General features: G+C 39.5%; 1 protein-coding gene across 1 annotated transcript in view; it reads right to left on the reverse strand.

The window, feature by feature from the left end:
* Positions 1-19,701, reverse strand: part of ERICH6B (glutamate rich 6B) — a 209,361-nt gene that overhangs the window by 17,906 nt on the left and 171,754 nt on the right. Inside the window, exons 12-13 of the mRNA XM_066582023.1 lie at positions 19,402-19,484; positions 11,564-11,719 (exon numbers count right to left, since the gene is read on the reverse strand). Of these exons, the coding sequence (XP_066438120.1) occupies positions 11,564-11,719; positions 19,402-19,484 (239 nt within the window). The remainder of the gene's footprint in view (positions 1-11,563; positions 11,720-19,401; positions 19,485-19,701) is intronic.

The following is a 19,701-nucleotide window of genomic DNA, read 5'->3' on the forward strand; positions in this document are numbered from 1 at the left end:
TCTGGGTTTCTCTAGAAGCCACCGAGGTACATCCTCTTAAGATAGATTCCTTACTATGGATCCTACCCAAACACAGACCCATAATTAATAACCCCATTATTAACCACTCTCTCCAAGTCTGGGGCTCCATAAAATACTCGGGGAAATTGATATCTCATCATCCCCCTGGCGCCACTACTGCACAACCCTATGTTTATACCAGGCAGAGAGTCGCCGCAATCATTCACAAATTGGACAAAGTCAGGTCTTACCAAATTATACCAATTATACTCAATAAATGGACCTATTTCCTTCCCCACACTACAAGAAACATTCAATCTGCCATCTTCAGAAATTTTTCAATACTTGCAAATAAAACATTTTATATCCACCCTCCTCAAAAATACGAACTCTCCGCTAACCCTTACACCATTTGAAAGACATTGCAACAAAAACCCACACGCAAGAGGCCTTATATCACAAATTTATTCAGACTTAGCACATTTCTCTTTCCGAACACAACTCCCATATGTGGAATGTTGGGAAAGAGATCTCGGTAAAACCCTCCCAGAGGAAGAATGGACCCAGATATGGGAGACTACTAACAGTAGCGCTAGAAATATATTAATGCTGGAGACATCCTTTAAGGTTCTGCTCCGCTGGTACCTAACCCCAGATTGCGTAGCTCATGCAGTCCCTGGACGATCTCCCAACTGTTTTTGCGGTTGTTCAGTCCCAGGAGACATGCTTCACATATGGTGGACATGCCCCCGGGTCAAGAGACTCTGGATTAGAATCTATTCTCTAATATATTCAGTCACAAACCACAATATCCGCAAGGACCCTTGTTAGGCTCTCCTAAATAAACATATAAACAATATCCCCCCTGACTCTAGAAAGCTGATATCTTTCTTCTTCCTAGGCACCAAGCAAGTAATCGCCAAATCGTGGCATAAAGCCTCACTAGACTTCACAGAAGTCAAACGTAGACTAGATCGGTACTTAGTAAACGAAAAACTAACCTCTATCCTAGCAGACAAACACGAAAAATTCCTAAAAATATGGTCTCCATGGCTGGACTATTCATACCCCTCACAAAACAACAGGTTCTTGACCTCTCTATAGGAGGTAGAGAAAAACACCAAACAAAAACTGCCCTACAGGAGATATGTAGGACGGAGCTGTCTCCGACGACATCCACCCCATGGGAAATCCTCAAGCTGTCTCGGACACACACCCCTCCACCCCCCCCACCTACACCCTCTATTCCTTTAATCCCCTCTACAAAACTAAATTAGGTCCTGGCCAGGCCGATTATATTGTACTCTGTTTCTTTTACCTAACAGTTTAAAGTTAAGACTGGATTGGGATACAACAAGAGAGAACCGTACAACAGGCTCCTAAGAAAGTATCCCCTTAGTCTATTTCACCTCTTTGTTGACAATGTTTATTGTACATTCATATAACAGTGCTACATTTCGGTAGAATGTTTACCATTTTATTGTAAAACCTGAAAACTTCAAATAAAATGTAAGTATTAAAAAAAAGAATGGACATACCACAATTTTGTTTTAACGCTGCATCGCAAGCATTAAATCATCGCACATTTGAATGGAGCCATTGGAAGCCATTGTCGTCATAATCTTGCGATTTCTCATAGCCTAGCAGCGCTGGGAAATCGTGAAATGTCATCGCCAGTGTAAAAGCACCCTTAGAGCGATTGTACAGGGTTGAAAACATGGCTGCTGTCTTCCAAAAATAAAGCCACACCTGTCCACAGGTTGTGAGCAGAGTTGCAGAACAACCCCATTTACTTAATTGGAGCTGAGCTGCAGTACTGGACACTACCTATGGACAGCTGTGATATTGTTTCTGAAAGAAGGCAGCAATGTTTTCCAAAGCCATTAGAACCTTTTAAATCCCTTAAGGACAGGCTGTTTTGTACCTTAAAGGGGTTGTCCCGCGAAAGCAAGTGGGGTTATACACTTCTGTATGGCCATATTAATGCACTTTGTAATGTACATCGTGCATTAATTATGAGCCATACAGAAGTTATTCACTTACCTGTTCCGTTGCTAGCGTCCTCGTCTCCATGGAGCCGTCTAATTTCAGCGTCTAATCGCCCGATTAGAATCGGCTGGAATCGGCAATGGAACGCACAGAGCCCACGGTGCACCATGGGAGAAGACCTGCGGTCTACCGTGGTTGAAGATCCTGGCGGCCATCTTCGCAAGGTAAGTAAGAAGTCACCGGAGCGCGGGGATTCGGGTATGTACTATCCGGTTTTTTTTTTTAAACCCCTGCATCGGGTTTGTCTCGCGCCGAACGGGGGGGCTATTGAAAAAAAACAAAACCCGTTTCGGCGCGGGACAACCCCTTTAAGGACCAGACACTTTTTAGGGATTTTACCCATGTGGTGGTTTTATTGCCCTATTTTGTATCCTTTAGCTACCAAAATTAGTGTATCCTTTAGCTACCAAAATTAGTTTTACTGCTTTTTTTTTCTGTGACATATAGGGCAATTTTATAAATATCTTTTTCATTGACTTTTTTTTTTTCGTTTTTTAGTTTTATTGGTGGTAAAATTCTAAAAAAAAGATTTTTTTAAATTATTTATAGTTAGTTTTTTAAATTTAGTATATTTACGCTAAAATAAAGTATGGGAACGGGTTCCTCTATTTGTTCCGGACGTTTTGATATATAATATGTATAATTTTGGTTTACAGGGCGCATACGGCGACGGTTTTGATTGGTGTCTGCTTTGGGTTACTTTCTTTCTTATGTATATATTGTTGTTTTATTCTGGAATTTTGTTTTACTGATGTAGGTAATTATGTTTCTTACTATCTATGTCCCCCAATGACGTCATATAAGACCTCTGGGGGACATTAATTTTTTTTTTAATTTGACACTTTCCCACTGTAGCTGGGGCATCCGTAGGGGAAAACAACTCCTGTAGTGACATTAGTCACTGGCAGAGCTGTCCAGGGTCTAGTAGACCCTCCAGCTCTGCTTTAGCAGGGAACCCCGGCGGTCACATGACCCCGCCCCTGACTCCCGCAGTGGAAAAAACCCTTTCACTTTCTAGTACACAGTGCCAATTGAACGCTGTGTACTCGGGGAAGGAAAAGGCAGAAAGGGTTAGAAAACCCTCCTGCCTTCTCCTCTGGGTTATCAGCTGTTACTAACAGCTGATAGCCCATCCTCCCTCTGATTGATTGCAGAGGCAGGAGGCTCAAAGTGCCACCATAATTTTACTATCGGTGGGGTTTCAACCCTTAATGGGTTAAACATCCATAACTGAATATAGACCAAAGGTCCTTTTACACATAATGAGTGTCAGGCAAACAAGAGAATTTCAAAAGGAGGACCAGCACACTGGATAACTTTACTTAGAAAATTCTTCTTTTATTCCCCAGTAAAAAAGCATAAAAAGACTGCGACGTTTCGACCTAGTATGTGAGCTCGAAACGTCGCAGTCTTTTTATGCTTTTTTACTGGGGAATAAAAGAAGAATTTTCTAAGTAAAGTTATCCAGTGTGCTGGTCCTCCTTTTGAAATTCTCCTGCTTGATCTGAGGATCTACGAGTCCGGATCCATTGTTGAGGAACGTGCACCAAGAGTATATCCACACTTCTTCACTAACAAGGTTGTGCTGCATTCCACTTTTTTCTGTTTGACTGTCAGGCAAACAAGGACCTTAAGGGACCTTACCATTGTGGGGACCCTTCATTTTATATTACCAGGCTCCAGATAGTCCAGGAAATCCCATCATCCAGCAGCTTTCCGATCTCACTTCAACCTACCACAATATATAAATAGCCCTTATCTCTATTTTATACTTATATTTAATTGCATTCAATACTTGATGCCACAGAGTACAGTATGGGCGAGTATTTGCCTTATGTTTCTGGCCAGTAATTCTTGCCACTGGTGTCCATTTTCCTAAATGACCAGAGAAAATCAGCTTAAAAAAACTAATAATGGATTATACAGGATTTGTTTGCGGTGTCTGAAATTGAATCTTTTTAATGATCAGACTTCACACATAGAGAATAATCAATGCATACAGGTAGTCTGAAAAGCGCTGCCAGTCATCTCCGGGTACTTTTATCTTCAAGCAGATTATTACTTTTCTTTTGCTATATAATGCAGCTCATTTTAGCTCACCTTTAATCTGTGCATCAAGCGTCAATCAAGTTTATTTTTAAAGGCATTGATGCACTGCACAACGCTCGGAGAACTGAGATATATTGGGACTTTTCTAATTGTATTCATTATTTAGAGTGTTCCTACACCGGCTCACCCAAGCAGAAATTGGCTCCAGAATCTAGCTAAGTCAAAACTAATTGAATTCTGGTTTATTTCATTAAAATGTCATTTGTAAGACACAGACGCACAGCACACAATTAGGTTATGCAGCATTGAAAATTGATGATATCTGTTTGTTTTCTCCATTTAAATATGGATATCGCTAGATTAACTTATTTTTGTTGCAAATTAATGGCGTAATGTGCGACTTGTTTTGTTGTTCAGGAACAGAATTTCACAAGAGATTCCTAATGTTTTCTGATAGCGGAAATACATTTGGCTTCTTTTCCTAAATCGCTCGACGAAGAGATATTTGTAAACACTCAAAAACGTGGATATAAACAACTCGATTCTCCAGGTATAACACGTTTGATATCCAAGATGCTTTAGTAACTGCAAATGTTCCTTTGTTGCATTTTTTATGGTACAAAATGGAACCGAAATTTAAGATGGATTTAAAGTGAATGTATCATCAGAAAATGGCCTATTGTATAAATCAGCTTTAATGTTCAGGTTATTTTAAGGGTTTTGTTGATATATATATTTTTTAAAATTTTCTATATCACAATCTGTATTGAAAATAAGTCTAAAATCCTGCCGTTTTCTCACTGACCACCGAATCTAATAATAGTCTGACACTTCTTTTTCTGTAGAGCAAACTTTTCAGCAGTCGTCTCACAGGCAGGATTACATTGAAAGGTGACACCTATATATCGATAATGCAGGATGCACCATTCACAATAGGAAATGGTCACTGATGATCTACTTCCCCTGCCTGCACAATGAGCTCTGCACAAGTCACAGAACATGTCTAGAACAGTATCCCATAGAAATCAATGAGTCCCCTCCTGTATGAATAAGCTATGAGTTCTGCAGTAAAGCATCTCTAAATGCTGTTAACTGCAACTCAGGAAAAATCTACAATCAAAAAAGAAAAATGGAAAATGTTTCACTATCTGGTTTTAATTAGGAAAAAATATATAGGCTATACATTCCCTTCAACCTCCTAACAGTCACATTAAAATTGCAAAAACCCTCCAGAAAATCTTACTTTTTTTTGTAGATTTTGAACTCATCTCATGTAAATATATTGGCTGCAGAATTTAGTTGTCTTAAGTGTATTTTTAACCCCTTAGTGCCATAACTTATTTTAGACTTGAAGGGCCTATGCAGAAAAAAAATCTGTGTACTTTTCAGAACTGAGACCACATTTCTGAGGAAAACAGGCCAGGCATTTCAGACAGAATTAACAACTAACCAAAGTTACACTAGCTCACTTATATATGGTGTAAGGATAGCTAAATAATGAATGACTAAAAAAAGAAGCAGTAAATCATATTCCCTTCTGTGTTCCAGCGGACATAAATTTCGTATTTTTTTACATCAACGTCACTTTGCAGGGTGAGTTTTATTTCTGATTGTGGATACATATAATGTGTTAAGCCTTTCCAATCCAATTTGTATCCTGGTTTTCCTAGGGGACTTACTCTTTTTCTGCCATTATACAATGGCGCTATATGCTGGCTAAAGCCAGTACTGCATGAGGTGACACATTGGATAGGCTCCAACAGCAGAGAGGCTGGCAATATACAGTAAGAGAACAGCCTTAAATCATAATTAGAGATGAGCGAGTATACTCGCTAAGGCACATTACTCGAGCGAGTAGTGCCTTAGCCGAGTATCTCACCGCTCGTCTCTAAAGATTCAGGGGGCCGGCGGGGAGGAACGGAGGGGTGATCTCTCTCTCCCTCTCTCCCCCCCGCAACTCATCTGTCACCCGTGCCGGTCCCCGAATCTTTAGAGACGAGCGGGGAGATACTCGGCTAAGGCACTACTCGCTCGAGTAATGTGCCTTAGCGAGTATACTCGCTCATCTCTAATCATAATGTCTTCAGACGTCAGACAGTGGATTGGAAAGGGTTAAATACCTCCTGCCATCATGACGACTAAGATGTGAGCACTGATGCCAGGAGTTCAGATGGTAGTTGCTAAAGCCTCTGATTGGCTGCAGCGGTCATCTGACTTTCGCTGGACATGCACATCGGCAGATGGATCTGAAACCACTCAGCTGTGTGCAGGGAGGGGGCTGAAACAGTTGAGCATGGGCTCTTTTATTTTAGGCCGTGCCCAGACGCTGAATCTTTTTCTTATAGTGGGAAAACCCCTTTGAATGTTTTCAATGCAGGTTTTAATCCATGCTTTTAAGACAAGTTTTTGGTACAAAAGAAAATGAAATACTTTTGTTCTTATTAGGATCAGCTCTTGGCATTGACTGAAGGATGATGGCAGACCTACTACCAGCACAGGAACATACAGAACATTCTAGGCGTATTTAGAAAATAAAGTGAGCAAAAAACCATTAAAGTGTCATGAACACTGCTGGTCTGTTCTCTGCTCAGCTACATCTCGGTCAATGAACAGTCAAGCTTTTTTATCTTGGACTCCACATATGACCAGCCTACACCTACATTAGGCCCCTATGGAAGGTGCCTAAAGGTGCTTTTACACCGAACGATTTATCATTTTTAATTAAGCGAACGATGTCAGAGTTCGCTTGTGGAACTTGTTTAGACAGGCAGATGCATCATTTGCTTGTTTACTTGCTAAATTGTTCATTCATTCACTTTCACTGTACAAGTGCATGAAAATGACTGAACGATAAGGGAATGAGCCAACACTGAAAATAAGCAAACAAATCGATCATCGTTCGATGGTTCGCTGTGGTTACACTGAACGATTATCGTTAATTTCTGCTCGTTTAAACAATTTTTTGAACAATAATCGTTCTATGTTAAAGGGTCTTTAGTATGTTGTATGTTCCTGGTTTTGACCCTTGCCTGTTCATTAGTTATTCTGACTTCTGTGATTCCTGACCTCGGTTCTGTATACTGGACTCTGCTTTTGTCTGCTGCCTGCCCTGACAGATGTAGTTGTGTCCGCAAAATATACGCGGACAATACACAGAGAATAGAATCCATTGATTTCAATGGGTTCGTTCTCATTTCCAGATTTTGCGCGCACATGCTCTATCTTTCTGCATACTTGTAGCAAAGGTCCTCATAGACGTTTATGGGAGGTGCATAAATGTGTGTGCAAATGCACAATACACTGTGCAGTTTCATCAAAGAGACAACACATCTGGATCTCATTAGGCGAAATAGCTTTTTAAATATGGGCGGTTGTTGCACACATATATGAACGGGCTCTGCATGTGCAAAACAGTACAGTACATTGCACAAACATGCACGCAAATCAACCTCATTCACTATGCAAATATGTTGCACTAAAACGTGCATAGTTGCACATACATCTGTCTGAAGCTGCCCTAACCCTGGACTTTGTTTTCACACCTGTGCCGCCAGTCCTGACCCATGCTTGTTCAGACCATCAGGTACCGTGTGTAACCATTTGGGGATCCCGCAACAAAGCTGGTATCCCATCTTGGAGGGGTTAAGTGTAGAAACCTAAGGGGTTCCCAAGGTGCTGCCACCTCAGGTAGCCCACAACAAAACTGGTGTGTGGCAATGGCGGATCCATATCCGTCTGCCTGCCTTAAAAGGGTTATCCCAGAATTGAATTTTAACACCTATGCACAAGCCAGGTATTAAAAGTCTGATTGGTAGGGTATAATGGGATAATGAAAATGGGGGTGCTCTGTTCCCCTTCTCCTCTTTTCTGTACCCTGCAGTAAGGAGCAGCTTGAATGGAGCCGCAGCTAATTATGTGCATTGCAGCACCATTTAACTCTAGGGGACAGTCCAGTCCCATTGAAATGAACTGAGTGGCAGTGTAAAAGCTCCAGTATGGACCAATGAGGTTCTATGGTTGCCATATTTGGAATCCACTGTTACTTTGTACATAGGACCTAAGTGGGCAGTATGTTAATTGTTATGTGAGCTAAAATATGATCTAGAAACTTGTCTACGTGTAATATGACGGCCCTTCGTCTGGCTGCACATTTGCTGGACTTTAGAGGCTCTACTATAAGCTGAATAAATGGAGTTTTCGCAGAAATCCATTTCACATCAAGAACTCCTGCTTGAAAGAATGAAGCACAACTTTGTGTGTTGTGTTAAATCTCTGATCAGCCGTACATCAAAAATACTTTTGTTGGTTTTCTAACAAGGTCTCTTTTGTTCTTTACCAACATAGTACTTACAAATCTCTAATTTGTATTCTCTTTCCATTGTGAATGAACACACAGGAATAGTATATGTCAGGTTAAATTTATTCTGCTAGTGCCATGTGGAATTCGATTAAGTGCAATTGGCACTTTGTGCCTTTGGGACAATTCTCAAGACATTGAGAAGCACTGCAGTTTTAGCTCAGAATGGCTTTCTATTCCAAGTTACTGATTCATATTTTCTTTATCTCATTTCACTTATTTGTTGTTATCCAGAAAACAATTCATATGCATTTGAAAGTCACAGATCATAAGAAGAAAAAGGGTTATGTTTATGACAACGCCTGCCTTGGTAGTACACCCAAGAGAGAATTAACCAGGCTTTGCAAAAATCCAATTTTCACATTGGCAATAAGTAGCACACAAGCATCCCAGCAATCCACATTGCAACATCTTCTAATCTCTTAGAATACTGTGAATGATTGAGATTATTTATGTGCTTTATCAGGTTGATGGGACTCCAGTCTAAGAATATTTCGTCATGCGTTTTTGCCTTTTTCACTATTAATGCAAGAGATCTACAATTAGGAAAGTATATTTCCCTGATTAATTCAACCATTGCATATCAGATAATAAACAGAGAAAGGCGCAGCTTTTGAGCATTAGCATCATATGTTCAGCTTTTTGGCTTCTTTTGTTCTTTGTCTCAGATATAGGCACAGCATAGGAGCTGTATATATACAGTGTGACTCCTGCATGGTGCTGCATTGCATCCATGTAAATGGAATCTGATTATGCAATAGATAACTGCAATTTGGTCTGTTAGGTTTCCTCTAATCAGTAACACTGTCAGCAGTCTTTAGGAATGTGATCCAATAGCAATGTTAGAATTATGCGGCACTTCTATTTCCAACAATGCTTTTCCTATGTGTTTTTCAACTTTGAAAAAGTCCAGCATGGCATGTATATAATGCATAGCGGCACAGTGGGCAGGCTTGTTTATCTCTACTAGCTGCAAGTAAACCCAAAAAGCCAGCCCATCAAGGCTTCTCTGGCGTAGATGACGTTGTAAGCATCATTCATAGATCCCTATAAAATCTTGCATTGCCATGATGTCGGATAGCGGTAAATGCACAGATAACCTCGGCAATTCTGCCCGCAAGCAGGATAGCACCTGTGCGTACACCAGTATCTGACATAACAGCGCACGTGAAATTTCAAAGCGATCCGTGGATAACGTTTACTATGCCATCCATGCCAGAGGAAGCTTGAGGGGCGGGCTATTAGCGATGGTCCGGTCTACCCACCGCAACGCTCTGCATCATTTACATGCTGCGTGGGACTTTTTCAAAGTTGAAATTCTCAGGTATGATTTCACACACGGATATAGGAAAAGCATTGTTGGAAAGAGAAATGCCACATAATTCTAATGTTGCAATTGGATCACTTTCCTAAAAACTGCTGACAAGTTCCCTTTTAAGAGTATAAAGTGCTATGTAATAAGACAGTGGTATTCCATAACATGAAAATAAAACCAACATTTTTTAAATCACTGGTTTTATGTGCAATACCATGACTACATTATATAGTTTAACTGTTTCCAATCCAATTTGTACCCTGGTTTTCCTAGGGGGCTTACTCTTTTTTTGCTGTTCTACAGCAGCGCTATCTGCTGGCTAAAGCCAGTACTGCATGAGGTGACACATTGGATAGGCTCCAACAGCAAGAGAGGGTGGCAATATACAGTAAGAGAACCCCGACGGACATCTTCAAACATTGGAGCTGTACAGCCTTAAATCATAATGTCTTTAGACGTCAGACAGTGGATTGGAAAGGGTTAATATTACCACTAAAGCTCCAATGCTGTTTTTTGAGCCAAAACCAAAAGTGGTTCCAGCAGGAAGGAGAAGAAAAAGTCCTTCCTTTACATTTCTAACTTTTGGCTTTGGCTGTATCAAAATGTGAAGGGGTGGCATTCTACAAAATGCTGTATGTGAAACCATCTTTACCGTGTTTTACATTCCTGGTGGTCTTGTGGCTTTTACATTTGTAACCTGCAACCCTGATGTAGTAGAGGCGTCACTCTAAACTTTTATCTTAAAGACTGCAGAAACCATATCTTTGAGCCAATGTTACCTTTGTTGAAATTATGTTATATATTCTATATATAATTTAATGTGTACATGGGCATACCAACTGGTTCCTGGCGGCAGATGATGGGCAAAAAAGATCTGAGCACACTGGATTTCAACATGCCCAATCTTTTTGCATGTCATTATTCCAGTTCCACTATTCTACTTTCATCTTTGTATTTCACGTCCCTTTAGAAGCTATCTTTATAACATTCTTGACTATGTGATATGCCTTCCATGCATTAATATATTCACAATCGGCCATAATTATTTCTTTTGTGGTCAAGCATTCTTTCCTTAATTTGTAGAGAATTTATACCTTTTCAAGGGGTCTTAGTCAGGGGTGAACTTATTGTCTCTGCTGCGTGAAGTGAACTATAGAAAAGCACCTCTGCACCATCCAGGGGCATATCTGCCAAAAGCTGAGTTGTGCCACTCACCTCAGGTGGCACCACCTGGCAGGAAGGGGGATGGCGAGGCAGCCAGAGCTTATATAAAGCAGGTGTCAGTGTCACTGTAAACTGTTGCTATGCAACTAATTAGTCACATCTACAGCATACTAAGCGCAGCATCTGGGTTGCAACAGTAGTCTTGGGCCTGTTGAAGGCACCAAAACTTGCCATGTATTTCATACTGCAATATTGTACAAGTGATCTGAATATTGCAAATTCAAGTCAACTATGTGGACTAATAAAAGTAAAAATAAGTTTCATAAAGTTTTAATAAGTATCAGAAAATATTAAAAGTAAAAAAAAAAATCACAGTATACGCATAAAAGAAACAAAACATAATTGGTTTCAATATCCCCTGCATTCATCTAGCTCCAGAAATATGATCAGCAAGTAACATTTCAGCACCTCCACTACACTAATACTGATTGCTGATACATGACAGTCTTTTAAAAAGTAACTCCAAGAATGATAGCGCAAAGATTTGCCAGTCAGTCCTGCTTGATATAAGACTCTGTGTTCTCTGGTGCCTTGCTTTAAATTGTCTTTTAATATAGCATTCAACTTACCAAAGCGTTCCGTTATGATGGTAGCAGGCTGCATGACCATTACTCATGAAAATGGCTTGAATCTGTGGTTTCTTTGCAGCATCCTCCAAGATGATAAAGATAAACTGGGTGGGTTTTGAGCATGCAATCAAGATACCAATATTTCCTGATGGATATCTGATGTGTAGTCAAGGAAGAAGGATGATATTAGCAACCCAAGAAAATAGTTTGTTGCTGGTAATCTAAAACACGAGGAATAGCAAGTATAATCTAAGGTATAGAAATAAATACAGCATATTAGTATTAAAAAGCTTAAACTTCACAAATATTGATATACCGTATATACTCGAGGATTAGCCGACCAGAGTATAAGCCGAGTTAATAAGTTTTACCACAAAAAACTGGTAAAACTTATTGACTCAAGTATAAGCCTAGCTATACTCGAGTATATACTAAGTAAAAAACAATGCAATACTCACCTCCCAGCCGGCATCTGTGTCCCCAGCGCGATGCTCACCCCGGCGGTGCAGAAAGCTGCTTGAGACTTCTCGCTGTCATCTCCCTGCTTGGCTTTCGAATTTTCTGCCATCAGCGCTGTGTAAGTAAGCGCTGTGATTGGATCGAGCGCCAGCCAATCACAGACGGTGCTCAATAAACAAATCACAGCCATTCAGTGATGTCATTCACTGAATAACTAATTATGATGTATCCAGCAGCACAAATCCCTTGATCCTAAATATGAGAGAGGTATAATATATGGAAGAAATGCCAAGCCAACCAGGGAGTTGTGAACCACCAACCCCAAAATGTAATAGAACGTAGAGAGAAGTGGCAGCATAAATGGTGTAGAGTTTCTTAAACAACAGAACTCTTTATTGTTCCATAATCAGACATATAGGCAACGTTTCGACCTATAAGGTCTTTTTCAAGCAACTATCTGATAGAACAGGAGAAGACCTCCATGTTCATCATGACAGTGGGGAGAAGTCTCAAGCAGCTTGCTGCACCACCAAGGAGACCATCGCGCCGGGGATACAGACGTCAGCAGGAAGGTGAGTATTGCGGTTTTTTTTTAACTTCACTCGAGTATAAGCCGATGGGGGCTTTTTCAGAACAAAAAAATGTCCTGAAAAACTCGGCATATACTTGAGTATATACGGTACTTAAAACAGTTCTGAAAAAAAACCAAAATAATGTGATACATAAAAGAATTATTATTATAATGGTGAATTCACATATGGGTAAAAATCTGCAACAAATTTGAATCAAAACCATATATCTTTTACTAGCTGATTTTGATACGAATTTGGATATGGATTTGCCATGAAAATACTGAAGATTCTATTCTTTGCAATGTAAAGGGCACAGCACTAGTAATAGCACATGCTTCAGATACCAACATTGACGTAAAGCTGGCTGAACAGAGAAATTGGATGGATCGGAGGCTTTCCTGAAGTGATTGGGTGGTTAAACGAACTTTCACTTGTGTTGAACTGAAAAACAATCTTAATTGTTTTTTGCAGGATCTTCTCACTGAAATTGCTAGTGTTTCTAAAATAGTTTCTCTGTAGTCCCCTAGTTTAATGAAAATGTCTCTTGTATCTGTTCACAACATATCACAGTTCTAAGGGACTCTTAAAGAGGATTTCCACACAAAATGCGGTGGAGGTGGGTGGTGATTATATTTCTCCTTGTTGAAAATGTCACAGAAGATAACACCATGACATTGTAGGGAGTCTTATAGGCCATGCAATGCTGCCTGGGAAAAAGCTATGCAAATCAGGGATGGAAAAACTCCTCCACGGTGCCACCTATTGGATAGTAGCTACCTTTTATTATTCTACTTTTTAAACAGGCATTGCAGCATGACTAGGTATGTAAGCCAAACCCCAATACTCATGTATATATAACTGTTTTAGGGTTCTTGCCACTCACCAGTGCATAGTTTTTTTTTTCCCAGGGAGCATTGTATTGCCCTCTATAAGATGCCCTTACATCCTCGTGGTGTTCTTCACAGGGATAAACATTATACTCCCAAACTCATGTTGATGGCCTCTTACCCAGCCAACCTGCACTCTCTACTGTATACTAGTAAGGGGTAAGATCCCTGAAACAGCTGTCTGTACATGAGTATTTTGGTTTGGCTTACATCTCTAGTCATGTTGCAAGGCCTGGTTAAAAAAAGTTAGATATTGACACATAGGGAAGCTACTATTCGAATAGGTATACTGTGGAGGATTATTCCTTCACTGATCTGCACTCAAAACTTAAAATTGGCCACCAGTATATTAGTAAGTCATAAGATAGAGCAGCAGCCAAAGTTTGGTAATTCTACTTTTTCTACTTAGAGATTATTTTTTATTACTTTTCTATTCTGTTGTTGAGGAAATTTTGCCAAAATTGACAATTAGAAGTGCAGCTAAATTGCTTGTCACCTTTCAATTAGTTTTGCCTCCAGTTTCTGAGAAGCTAATTGACAGCCAGTATGCAGGGATCTATTTAGAGTACCTGTACGCTAAGCATGTGTCGTTCAGATAGTCACTCAGAAAAGTCACTGAAGCGTATGAATGACAGTTGTTGGAAAGCTTTTACACAGAGCACTTATTGTTCATTAGTTGTTCGCCAGCATACCGTTCGTAGGGGGTATTTCCCTGCAAATTCTTTCACAAGTCAATCAAATACCAACAAGTGCGACTTTACACCAAACAACTTTTTATCAACCAGTGACTATTCTTTAAGTGAGTGGAAATGCAATACCTAGCAAACAGTGAGGGAGGTATCGCTTGACACCCTGTTGATGGTCATGTTTACAGAGAGCAACTATCATTTGAATTTGTTCTTTCAAGCGATAGTTGTCCCATATAAAGCCACTGGGTTCATGCTATCCCAGTAACCCCATGATGTTGTGGTGCAGCTAAAGGAAGCAGTACAACTGAACTTAAAGTAGAAGAGCTATATACATGTGATTTTGGTAAAATAACAGTGAAAGTTGCTTCGAAATTTATTTTTATGGAACGTAGCCTTTTCAGTTTTTATAGGCATTTTTAAGTAATGAGGAAACAAGTAATGGATAGGACATACTATTTTATTAAAAATCAACCTCAAACTGATTAAAAACGCGCACAATCTATTTGTAGAATATTTATGAGATTTCATCAAGTTCCTTTGACTTTCATATATACGCTAGTGTTTTCAGTCTTTTTGCCCTGCATAAAACTACACTGAAAAAAATGCAACAAAATGCCATTTGGGAATGCAGCCAGAAGCTTTTTGTTTTGTCTTAGCAGTTCGGCGCTTACTATATAATTTAACTTGCTATGGGGATACCAAATACGTTTATTTTTGGATGTTTTCTTTATTAAAACCCATTTTTAATTCAAAAACAATCCTGTATATTCTATTTGTTTTGCTTTGCAAGTTTATTTTAATATTAACAAGCCTGCAAGTCAATTAGGTGCACAAGAACCACAGCTATAGGCATAACAGTAGTGCCCCTTCACAGCAGCTGCTCTGCTTTGCAGAAAGTGAAGATATCTACCCACCACTAGCACTACTAGCATGTGTCAAGTCCCCCCAACCTTGTGATTAAGTTAAAAGGTCCCCATTCCCTTAAACCCCTCCTCAAGAAAGGTTCTTGGCTTGATTATCTCCTCCACAGTAAATAAAATGGGGAACTGGACAAGTGTCAGACACTTCATCACACTCAAATATCCCAAACTTATTTCAATACCCACCAACCCAACTAGTGAAATGCAAAGCTTCCAGGTGGCTGCTGTTTTGAACTCCCAATAAATCTGATGCTCCTGGGCTGGACTGACTCTTTTCAAACCACCCTTGAGTTATATCACAACATCCTGTGTTGGATGCTCTCAATCATCTCTCCCTCCATCAAACCCAAACCCAAAGCTCCAGGCTGTTGTTCATTCTCTCTGATCTTCTTCCCTGGAATCAAAGATCACTGGACTGCAAGAAGTGGCTTTTTTCCGGGCACCCTTTCCAAACTTGCCATACTTGTTCAGTATTTTTCAAACTGAACTGTCATTACCTTGACCATTTAATATGCTGAGGCCTTTAGAGTCTGAGATATAACTCTTGGGTTTTTACAGTTTGATTTTTGGGTGAACTCACTAGGATGCCCGCTCCTGAGAAGATTCTAATACACAATAAAGAGGTCAGCGGCACACCGTGTATCCCAACACAGTGAGGGAAGTAATATGACAACCTGTGCTAGCAGCCACTTGTGTCGAAATGTCGCATTTTTATGGAGTTACAATAAACCTGATGGATCTTCTTTTTCAAACTTAAAGTGGATTTGAGTTCCTGAGTGCCGCTCCTGTCTCTGTATATTAGTCTGTCACTGCTGGGAAGATTGTCAGCTGTCTTGAATGCTTTACACTTGAGAATAATCTTTCTCCTGTAGAAGAATTAACTAAATTATTTGGAAATGTCTTATAACCCTTTCTAGATTAATGGACAGCAACAGTTGCTCCTTTAAGATCATTGCTGATGTCTTTCCTAGTAGTTAGCATTGTGTTAACATACGCCTGAATGCTCCAGAATAGCAAATTGCCCAAACTTCTGCTATTATACAGGTGGTTACACTTGCTGATTATCAACTAATCAAGGGCATTTGATTAGCAGCAACTCCTTGCTACTTACTTTCCTAATTCCTATGGAATCAGTAAGGGTGTACCTGATTTTTCACACACTGTTTCTGCATTTTGGCTTAGTTTTTGTTAAATAATAATATGGTTTGATTGGTCATGTGTTGTTGCTCATCTGAGGTTGTATTTACCAACATTTTTAGACCTTCTAAGCACCAGATGTTTTTACTATTACGCCCTGATATGTAAAACCACAGAATTCAAGGAGGTTTTATTTAGTTTTTCTCATGACTGTATATATTTCAATTTCTCAGGAGCTGGTGGCCCTATTGTTCTGCCCTAGACATTGGGCCTCTGCTACCTAGTGTTGATTTCCTTTTGCAAAAGCGATCATTGCAACAGAAAGGAGAAATCAAAGCCTGGCACCCATCCTGCTCCTGTTCAATTACAGAAGCTAGAGCTTTAAACCCTTGTTGTACATTTAAGGTGGTGAGACTTTGAAGCCTAGAATGTGTGGCTCTTCATAGGTTAATGAAGATTTTATCTCTTTTCTTTTTAAATTGCCTTCCCATGTATGTGGCTATTTGTTATTCACTCTCCAGCAGCGAACAAATTAAGTCACAGGTCGAAAATCTTGCAGAACTCATTAATAGGATAAAACATAACTTTTATTCCATCTTGATAAAAAGCAACATGGTAAGGGGCAGAAGATAAAAACCAGAACGCTCTGGAAGACTTTCTACCTGTGACTTCAAATTTTAATTCTCCAACATAGAATACTACTAATGAGATGAAGAAAATGATCTGGCTTATATATGGTACATGTGGACAGTGTCTTTGTTAAGATGGTTTACAATTATCACCTATCAACAGGGAATCTTTTTTTTCCCATTAAAAAAGCATTTAAAACATGGATTTTAAACATGTACTTTCTATGCATTTTTTCCAATAACCAGCTGCAGCGTTTTAGCATGCAAATTAGGAAAAAAGATAATGCAAAATGTGATTTTTACAGTGAAAGTCCAACCCACAATCACTAGACCTGGGGTCCTCAGTCCCCAAACCTCCCCACGAACATATCTGTTGGGAAAAGGTTGTATGGAGAACTGGTCAAGGCCTTTGTACCTCCATGATATACGGATAGGTGATAACTGTCAATGACTAAAATACACTTAAGATTCTTGTATTTTACAGTTATACTGCTTAGAAGAATTCCTTTAATATGCTTGTCCATATTACAAGTTTTTTCTTCATTGAACAGAAGATTTAAGCATTGTTCCTCAAGTACTCCTAAGGGTCTTTTCACCCAGACAAAGTTGGTGGCGCAAAGCACCTCAAGCCACGGTAAGCTGTGACAGCTGCGGCAAATGATTGCTTCTTCCCCGAAGTGATGCAAGGCTGTTTTGCCATGAAAATGCTTTGCATACCTGGGGAATTCACATGGTGGGCAGTGCGATATATGGGTGGGATTCACAGCCCCATATCGTGCTCACCCGTGTGAAGTTAGCCTTAAGGTTCTTTCTGAGAACATGAGTTGCCACAAAAGTCAATGAACGGATTTGATCTTTCCTATTATATAACAATACTGTTATCTTGAAAGAGCTTCATTGAACTACTGTAATTATATTAAAAGCACAATAATAGGATTTCATTTCATTACATTTTTTACACCTTATGTCTCTACAAAAGAGGCGAGCATCTGTATATCAATGCACAATTCAAGTACTTTCTCATGAGGATATTTAAAATGCTTATACAGAAACCACTGATTGCAAAAAGAAAAGATGGACTTAAAAGGACATCAAAGACAAATGTCTGCACATGCGAAGGAAACGGGGTAAATATGTTTTTCTTTTCTAAAAATTTAGATAAAATGCAGAAAGTATTTTCCGGTTCTCCACAAGGCCGTTTTCACGCAAATAAATGGTTAATCCTCAGATATCAGTTATCTGTATAACATTTGAAAATGTAATATATAAAATCCACAGCTTCATTAGATAACCTGTTAGATTGATGCAGCAAGGCATGTGCAGGGATGCTTTAGGGGTGGCATGCAAAGTGCCTACAGCTATGCACTATAGAGCTGTAGGTATTGTATATCTCACTGTACACTCTTTGTATGAAACTATATTACTGAGGTATGCTTTTATAGGACAATTCCCCTGTAATGCCTCAATGGTATATGGAGGTATAGAAATCCCCACTAAACCTCTGAGCTCTATTTTGTGGCTACATACAATTTGGAAATTGTTTGCATTATCTCTAATGCTCATAACAATTTGCTGAATGGAAAAGGAGCACTGCAACCTGCTGCACCTTACTGCCTCATATCATAATGTATAGGGATAAAAAGACAGTTGCAATAAAGGGGGTGTCCCACTTCTAGCTGTTTTACTGCAGGAAGCAGACAGCTTCGTACATTGTGCAGTGGCCCAGGTTTGTACTGCAGGCTCAGAATGGGAAGTGAATTGGATTCAACCTGCAGTGCCAACCTGGGCCACTGTTAAATGGATGGAGCTGTCTGCTTTCTGCAGCAAAACAGCTAGAAGTGGGACACCCCTTTTAAATTGAAAATGATCACTTTATCAGTTATTCCCTTTCTAATAAACATAGTTATTACATAGTATTATATGGCAATTTGACAGCATCACAGCAACCAAGAAATTTGTAGATCTAAAGGATTATTTTATATCAAAGCTTTCCCTAGTAAACATGGATCATTATAATCCTAAATATCCTTCAGCATGTGGCTTGGGTGTTTCTTGTGACTGGGATCCTCATTAAAATGTGGCATGCTGAGTCAATTATATGTTCCTGTAGATGCTAAAGAGTAAAGATGTCATAAAAGAAAAAAAAATGCCTTTGCAGTTACCAAATCTATTAAATATAAAAACAAAAATAGTCTAAACTGTTTCTAAACCAACGGCCTGCTTTTGGAAAATAAGCATAAGACCAAAATGGGTCTTTCTGCAGTAATGCAATCTCGATTTTATTGCTCCTGTTGCGCAATGCTATTGCAGAAATAACACAGGTAATGAAATGGGGTCAGTGCCCTCTTGACTCCACCCTATGTTCCATTTTTGCTGAAACTGCTCCGATCTACAGAGTGGAGCATTAGAAGGAATGGGTTGTGTTTGGTTCTGTAGTCTTACACTATCGATGTCCTCCTAGAGAAGACAGAAGGGAAAGAATTCAGAGGGTTTTCTTTACTACACATTGCCTGTGAATATCACTTTATTTTTGTTAGTTGGATACAGAACTTGTCCTGTGCCATCTGGGAAGAGGGTGAGGAAATTCTGTCCAGACGTGTAACACTGCCTCACAGTCTCCGCAGGTTTCTGTGGATACAAAGACATGCAAAAACTATAATCTGCAACTGTTTTGGTTTTGTTGTATGTCTGTATACCAGACTGCAATACTTTAGAATTTTAACTGCAGTCCAATGGAAAACAAAAAAAAAATAGAATTAATACCAAATAATAAGCCTATTTTGCAAATAGCATATAAGTTCTAAAAAGGGGATTTTAACCACGGCAAAATGGGCCACCCAGTTCG

This window comes from Eleutherodactylus coqui, chromosome 1 (genome assembly GCF_035609145.1).
Source record: "Eleutherodactylus coqui strain aEleCoq1 chromosome 1, aEleCoq1.hap1, whole genome shotgun sequence".
NCBI classification, from domain to species: Eukaryota; Metazoa; Chordata; class Amphibia; order Anura; family Eleutherodactylidae; genus Eleutherodactylus; species Eleutherodactylus coqui.